Genomic DNA, 8,251 nt, shown 5'->3' with positions numbered 1-8,251 from the left:
CTGGAAGAAATCCAACACACAGTAGGGCCATTAGTAATGGCAACCCAGAAGAAAGACAAACACTACTTTAGTGGGAAAAAGCAGCAGCTGAAAACATTAGCACCAGGCATGTTACACTGTCTCTGAAAGTTCTTAAGCTTTCCTGATCCCTGGACTCCAAACACCCTGGAAGAGAGCGAAGGAGGGAGGCCGTGCTGCAGTAGGAGTCCATGGGGATATGGCTACCTGGAGCACTGGCGACACTGTGTGGCAAGCATCCTCTGCAATGCCAGCTGGAGCAGTCTAGAGGGCACCTAACACCACCCACAGGGAGACAGAAACTGGGCAACACGGATAGCTGCTCGGGGGCCAGGCCAGGTGGGCAGGCCTGTAATCCTGGCACCAGCAAGGTGCAGCCAGGGTGTTGGAGGGTGGCCACAGCTAAAATACCAGCTCCCCTGGAGGCTAAGGCAGCAGGAGCCAAGGTCCAGGCCAGCCTGGTACCTTGATGAGATCCCGCCTCAAAATCAAAGAAAAAGGGGCCACAGATGGAGCTAAATCCCCAATACTACAAAAACCAAACCAGGGCCGGGAATGTAGCTCAGCAGCATAAGCACCTGCCTTGCAAGTACATGGTTGTGAGTTTGATCCCTGGTACCAAAAAAAAAAAAAAAAAAAAACAAAACCACTAACCACAAAAAACTCCAGCCAGCTTTTGTTCAACAACACAAGAAGCAATCTCTCACTCCTGGGTATTTTCAGAATTTTGTTTAATTCATGGTGGGTTCTTAGGATCAAAACTGATCAATTATGCAAGCTGATACCATTATTGGCTTCTAAACAAATTATTACTTTTTTTGGAGGCAGAGTATTGCTCTGTAATTCAAGCTGCCCTTGAATTTACTATGTAGCCTGGTGGCCTGGTACTTACGGCAATCCTCCTGCCTCAGCCTCAGTGCCTGGCTAAACAACTTACTGTGCAGAGGAAGTTGGGAAGGTCAGGACCCCCAAAAAGCCGCACAGCCCAAGCCAGTCTGAGCTACAGAGGAGACACCTGCGCTGGGTGTGTGGTGTAGGAAGGAGCGGCCAACCCTGAGCCTCATGGTCCACGAACCACTCAGTCAAGAGTCCATGTGCAGTGAGCTTCCAGAGAATCCCAGGCCCCTCGGCCCTGGGAGTCTCCTGCTCAGGCTGCCTGGACAGGAATAAACCTGAGGCTAGCCATGGCTGCCTGCTTGCCGGGACTGTCCAGCTCATACTGCCCAATTCCTCCCGGCATCACCTGACAGCACTATGTGCTGCAGCCTGGGCCAAGTGAGGCTTTCCAAGGGCTCAGAGAACCCAAAGGTGCCCTAAGAAGTACTCAGCTTGGAGTTGGTATCAGCAGAACTGGCAGAGCTGGGCCTGACGAAGCTGATCCCTCTAGGCCACAGGGATTGCTGCTGGGGTTGGGGGTAGGGCCTGCAGCCTTGGAGACAAAGATGTCACCACCGGGTGCACAGTCCTGAGATGCACGCTGGTGGGACAACCTTTAAGTAAGGTTCAGGACAAAGGTCCCGTCCCCAAGAAACAGAGCTCCTCATCGACCCCAGACCTCGGGACAAGAGAGAAACACTGCTTTCCTGTGCTGGGCCCCTGCGATCCTGGAGACAGTTGCTCCTCAGGAGCAGGGATGGGTGTGCTGGGGCTGGGAGATCAGAGGAGGTGTAGGACAAAGGGCTGCACGGCTCCACTATCCCCAGGGTGGGTGTGGTGGTGCACATCTGTCATCCCAGCTCTCTGGGAGGCTGAGGCAGGACGACTGCAAACTAAAGCCCAGCCTGGACAAGTTGGTGACATATTGAGACCCTATCTCAAAATAGCTCAGAATGAAGGCCCAGGCTCAGTCCTCAGCGGCTCAGTAAAGCAAAGCAAAACAAAACAAAACAGGAGAAAACAATCCCGCGACTCCAGGGTGACCCTCACAGGCTCCTACCTGGCTGTGTGCTTTGGACACCCAGGCTCAGTGTCCATGGCGGCTGCCCATGCTCCAGCTGCTGGATCAGCTCGGGTGTGGGCACAGGACACCCTAGAAAATGGAAATTTTTTTGTGGCACTGAAGAGTTGAACCCAAGGCCCTTGTACTGGGTCATACCCCAGCCTGTTTTTCCTTTTGAGACATTATCTGGCACAGTCGTTCAGGTTGGGCTGAACCTGCCACCCTGAAGGCTGGGGCTTCAGGTGTGCACCACAGGTGAAGAGAGACAAAGGCCTTCCTTCCCTCCTTGGGGCTTCTGCCAGGGCACTGGGCCTGGGAATGACCTGCTCTTGGCAACGTGACCTTCCATGCAACCGAGGGCTCACATGTCACGCTGCCAGCACTCACTCCGCACAGGAAGCAGGAAAGCCAGTCAGGCCACAGCCATGTGCAGAGTAGCAGACCAAGCAACTCAAGTGCCACTCAGTCCAAGACAAAGCCGTGTGCGGGGACAGTCAGGGAAAGCAGCATGTTTAATGTGCTCGATGCGGTGCAGCAACTGAATTCTGTCCCCTGATGTAGACAGCCAAGTCACACAATGCAGCCGCGCTGCCCATCCCTAGGGAGCTGCTCCCTCTGCTGAAAGGGGACAATCTGAGAGAGGACAGTGTAAAACACAGCACCCACACCTGTAAGAAAGGCTTCCTCGGGGTGTCACTTACTCCGGTGAGCCAGCAGCCACACACCCCCAGACAGGGTCTCTCCACCTCGGCCGCACTGACACCCCGGCTCAGCTGACACCTGTCAGATGGTAAGCTATGTTGGAGGTTGCAGTTATTCAGAAGCTTACTGGGTGGCTGGGTGTGGTCACACAGGCTTGTACTCCAGCATCCTGGGGTACTGAGACAGTGTGACTGAAAGTTCAAGCCCAGCCTGAGCAGCTCAGTGACCTTGTGCAGAGGCCCTGGGTTCAATTCCCAGCACTACACACACACACAAAGGATGAAAAAAAGGAGGAGGAGCACACAGTGGCACTGAGGGAAAACGCCTGCATCCCTTTACTGTAGTACGTCCCATCCCCCCAGGCCTGGGAACCAGCTCACAGGGGTGCCTCAGTCAACCAGGCTAAGGCAGGTCCCTAGGAAGTACAGGCAGAGGCCAGCCTGTGCAGGCACCAGCTGAGAGGCTGAGGGAGGGGACGGCTGTTTTGAGGATGCCCCAGGGGTCAGCTCAGAGAGAGGCAACCACAAACATGTAGAGAAGTACAGACCAGAACTCTGGGGCCACCAAGAGCAAGGACCAGGGTAGCTCTCATGCAGCAATCTCTGCTCAGGCAGAAAAGCATCTTCACATCCTTTTCAGTACTGGGGACGGAACCTGAGGCCCTCACACTCGGCCCTTTTTCAGGAATTTGCATTTTGTGATGAGCATTTATGAAAATGGAATGCTAAGCAGCAAAGGAAAGGTCTCTGCCGGCTGCTGCCTAGACACTGGAATACGGCAATGAGAGGACCAGCAGGAGGGAAGTGGTCCCCAGGACCCATGGAGGACCTGGAGCAAGCACTGAACCCCTTGGGAGAGCAAAAAGAGAAACTTCAGCGAAGGACGAAGATCAAGGCCCCTGAAGGGCTCACTGAGTGGCAGGAGCAGTCAACTTTGCTGGTGGCCACAGAGGCTGCTACAAAGAGGAGCAGGGTACATAGGGACTGCGCTGGCTGGAGTGAGTGCTGTGGAACTGGATGCCCCAGGGGACAGGGCAGTCTTGGAAAGGGGTCAAGGGGTGCAGAACTCAAGAGCAGCTGCTGGCTCCATCCAGCTGCTCCCAGCTGAGTTCACTCCCACAGAAGGTGCACTGACTACAGTGGAACGGGCCTGGTCCCTGCCTCATGGCCAGAAACCATCGTGAACTTCAGGGGAATAAAGGTGCAGCCTTGCTGAGATTATCCACTACCTCACCATAAACCGACTGCAGGCTTGCTGGGATAAGTCAGCATGAACCTGGACTCTGTCTCCACACATTGTCTACCAGTGACAGCAGAGACAAACCTGGAAGGGGAGATTATTTTTCTTTCCTGTTCTCTATTCTTTTTTCTCCTTGTTTGGTGCCATTTTTATAAGCATGTGAATGTGGTCTCTAGTTTCTTTGTGGTGACTGTTTGTTCTGTATTTCCTTTTAGTTCTCCACTCTCTCTTTCACTCCTGTCTTCTGCACCAGTTTTCTAAAGTTCATGTGATCTTCTGTTCTCCAGCCTTGCTTTTAATTGCTTCCTCTTCTTTTATTTTTCCATTTTTTTCCTCTAACCCCTTTTAAATTTTCTCCACTGAAAGTAAAATCTGCATCCCTTTTCTACATACAATTCTGGTTTGTTTTAGATTTTGTTATATAACCACAAATCTAATTCGTATCATTAAAGGTGGCAAATTAATGGTTACTGCAGTTTCTCATTTTGTACACTGTGTTTGATGCTGTTGTCACTGCTAACTGTACCCAAGTGACATAACTATTCTAAACAGCTGTTCTTCCTGGTATACCAAGAACTGAGATTGTCAAAGGTCACAGAAAATACTGTGGGCCAGTGCCAAAGAACCAAGGTGAAACAGGCAGCAAATTCTCATCCCCAACAAACTGAATAGGTACGATCTTCCAACAGATTCAAACACCCAAAAACCAGCTACACCTAGAAGACCCCTCTGAGAAGTAGTCATTTCCTAAGGGTTCTAAATACCAGCAATAAAGCAACCCACCATAGGCAATTTACAAATGCAGTAATTAAACTAAAAGAAATAAAGAAATAAAAGAAAATCAGAAGACACTGAAGCAACATGCAAACCCAGACATCCAGTTCACCAAAGGCAAACTCAAGGTGTAGTGAGGTGGGACATTCTGCAAGCCCCTATCTGACCTTTGTGAAGTGACAACAAGTAAGCAGTTGACTGAGGCTCCCAAAAAAGATCAATTCAGAAATAATCTCTCAGATAACTGCAGAGATGGTGTCCAACATAGAGACCATGTTTAGTGATGCTAGAGCAGATACACATTTAAAAAACAGACAACTTTAAAAAAATTACAGAAGCCATGCATGCTCAGCATAGGAAAGAAATGGAATCCGTAAGTCAGACTCCTGCAGACATCCAGGAGAATGAAAATTCCATGGAAAGCATTTACAGCAAAAAGCCGGGCGTGGTAGCTCACGCCTGTAATCCCAGCACTAAGGAGGCTGAGGCATGAGGATCATTTCAGGTTTGAGACCAGCCTGGCTACAAAGTGAGCTCAAGGCCAGCCTCAACTGCATAGTGAGACCCTGTCTCAAAAAGACAAAAAATAAATAAATAAAGTATTCACAGCAGAGTAAGTCAATGATATAGAAGACAGGCTTCCCAAAAATAGCAAGGAACCATGAGAAATCAATCCAGCAGCTGCTGGATAATGAAGAATAACTTAAGGTTAATTGGAGTCAATGAAAAAGCAGGAGATATCACAAATGATGTAAAAAACTTCACAGACATGATGGCAGAAAATCTCCCTGGTAGAGAAAAAGAATTTGACATGCAAATAAGTGAGGCAGATATAACTCCAATTAGTCATGATCAAAAAAAACAAAATCTACAGCCAGGCATATCACAGTCAAGATTCCAGAAACTGAACACAAGAAAAGCTGTTAGGGAAAAGAAAACAAATCACCTATAAAGGAAAGCCTATCAGAATCACAACTGACTTCTCTGCACAAACACACAAGTCAAGAAGAGTTTGCAATGAAGTATGTCAAGTTCTAAAAGAAATAACCTTCAACCCACATTGATGTACCCTGCAAAACTATCTTTCGAATCTCATGGAAAAATAAAATAACTTCAACAGGCGTGGTGGCTCATGCCTGCCCAGCTCTCAGGAGGCTGAGGTGGGAGGATCCTTTCGAGTTCGAGACCAGCCTGGGCTACAAAGTGAGCGCAAGGCCAGCCTGAACTGCATAGCAAGACCCCATCTCAAAAAAAAAAAAAAAAAAAAAAAACATACTTCCACAACAAAGAACATCTGAAGAAATTTATAACCACCAAAGTAGCACTCAAAAATCTTCTGAAGGACATTCTAGAAAGAGATAACGATGATCACAACTCTATGAACACCAAGAGAAGGAACCCAACAATCAAGGCAAACAAAGGGAAAAATAAAGAGGGAGAAGCCAACAACAGGAAAGTCACATAACAAGGATAAGTCAATATATATCAGTTATAACCATCAATGTTAATGGTCTCAATTCACCAATCAAAAGACACAGACTGACAGAATGGATCAAGAAGCAAGATTCAACAATATGCTGTGTATATGAAACACATTTAGTTGAAAAAGAAACTCATAAACTGAAACTCAAAGGATGAAAATCAATACTCTATGCAACAGGAACCCAGGAAAAAAAAAGTAGCTCTTCTATTTGCAGACAAAGTGAATTTCAAGCCAATACTCATTAAGAGAGATAAAGAAGGTCACTACATCCTTGTAAAGGGAATGATCCAAGAGAAAGAGATAACAATAATAAATATTTATAAGCAACACCAGCATACCCAGCCATGTAAAATACTAACGGACATGAAAAATCAAATAAGCACTAATACAATTGTATTGGGGGATCTCAATACTCCTATGTCACAAATAGATCTATTCAGACTTCCAGGAGAACATGGCGGACAGATAACAGCAACTACCAGAGGCTCTCTGAAAAACTAGGCTCAGAAGCCAGGAATGGTGCGGACTAAAGAGACATAAGCAGGTGGAGTTCTGCTCTGCTGACTCAGGAACGAACTGGGCTGAGAGAAACCAACTTGGAATGCAGTCCTGGTGCTAAAACAGGAACAGAAAAGTCTCGCTGCTGAGGCTGGACCCTGCGCCATTGGAAGCCGCGATTTGGGTTTCCGCCGCGCGGCGGCTACATCTACATCAGCTCGGCAAGGAGAGAGACGCGCGGAAACTCTGAGAACGTGAGTCTGCAAACGGAGTCGAAAACAGGACGGGCAGGGAGGCATGTTCTGACTTGTGGCGAGGTGAGTGAGAGAAACTGACACTCCACCACAGTTTGACTCCAGCGGACTTTCTGGGCCCGAGCAGTCCTGCGGGAGCAGGGCGCGCTGGCGACTCCAGCCACACATTCCCCTCTCGGGCGGGATTGGTGAAAAGTGCCTGGCCTGCGTGACGCTGCCGGCGGATCCTGTAGGCTGGCCCAACCCAGATCGCAGAGCCTGATGGAGGCCGGGAGGGGCGGGCCCCCGCGTAGGCTGCCTGGTGCGCAGCGGTGAGTGGGAACACCTAACCGGCGCAATTCGATCAGGCTGTGGCTGACAGGGAGAGAAGCTGGGCCTCTCATATAAGCTTGCATATATAAGAAACAGAGAATATGGGAAGAGGCAGCAACAAGAAAGGCTCCTCGGCCCCCAATTCTGAGAAACAGGCAATAGCAGACACCGCACCAATAGACATAAAGCGCCATATAGAGAGCCTCATAGACCAATTCAGGAATGAAGTTATCAACGACCTGAAGCTAGAAGTATGCAGAATAGTTAGAGAAATGCTAAGCATCACCCAGGAAAAAACAGATGGTGGAATGGAAGAACAGAAAAAGAGGGGAGAATTGTTTGATGGAGAAAACAGGGAAAGCATAGAATACGTGAAGCAGGTTCAAAGGGACTGCCAAGAAACTAAGAAGTCTATAGAAGACTGGCATAACAGTTTGAAAGAAACTAAGGACAGACTATCTGAACTGGAGGGCACACTTGTAATATGGGAGAATGAAATGAAAAACTTCTTAAAAATAACAAAGAAACAAACAGCAATAATACAAAGACAAGAAGATGATAAGAGGATCCATAACTTAAGGATTAAGAACATAAAAGAAGAAGTAGGGACACAAACAAGTGAACTACAAAAGCTACTCACAAAAATAATCCAGGAGAATTTTCCTAATTTAGCAAAAGGTAAAGATACTCAGATGTATGAGGCATACAGGACCCCAGCTACCTACAACCCAAACAGAGCAACACCCAGGCATATAATAATAAAAATTCCAGAAATTCAATACAAGAACAGAATATTAAAAGCTGTCAGAGACAAGAAACAGACCACTTACAAGGGAGCACCCATCAGAATTACAGCAGATTTCTCTGCACAAACCATCAAATCACGAAGAGCGTGGGGGAAATAATTCAAGCTTTGAAAGATAATAATCTCCAGTCAAGATTGAGATATCTTGCACAACTGTCCCTGGAAATTGATGGAAAAACAAGGTGCTTCCAGGATAAAGAGGAACTGGGGGAATTTGCAACCACCAA

At 47.9% G+C, this 8,251-nt stretch overlaps 1 protein-coding gene across 6 annotated transcripts in view; it reads right to left on the bottom strand.

Moving 5' to 3' along the window:
* The window catches only part of LOC100717600 (zinc finger protein 264), a 30,466-nt gene that overhangs the window by 15,919 nt on the left and 6,296 nt on the right, over window positions 1–8,251 (bottom strand). For 5 of the 6 annotated variants that reach the window (XR_010048486.1, XR_010048488.1, XR_010048489.1 and 2 more), the window contains exon 3: window positions 1,955–2,047. The exons of the other annotated variant lie outside the window; for it this stretch is intronic. Coding sequence is in view for 1 of the 5 variants with exons in the window: in XM_013155372.3 (XP_013010826.1) it covers window positions 1,955–2,047 (93 nt within the window). In the remaining 4 variants the exon portion in view is untranslated. The remainder of the gene's footprint in view (window positions 1–1,954; window positions 2,048–8,251) is intronic. 6 annotated transcript variants of the gene reach the window in all.

The sequence above is a fragment of the Cavia porcellus genome, unplaced genomic scaffold (assembly GCF_034190915.1).
Source record: "Cavia porcellus strain 051 isolate PalLab524CR breed Dunkin Hartley unplaced genomic scaffold, mCavPor4.1 scaffold_7, whole genome shotgun sequence".
In the NCBI taxonomy this organism is placed as follows: domain Eukaryota; kingdom Metazoa; phylum Chordata; class Mammalia; order Rodentia; family Caviidae; genus Cavia; species Cavia porcellus.
Note: the sequence above shows the minus strand (reverse complement) of the source record. Positions and strands in the feature narration are given on the sequence as shown.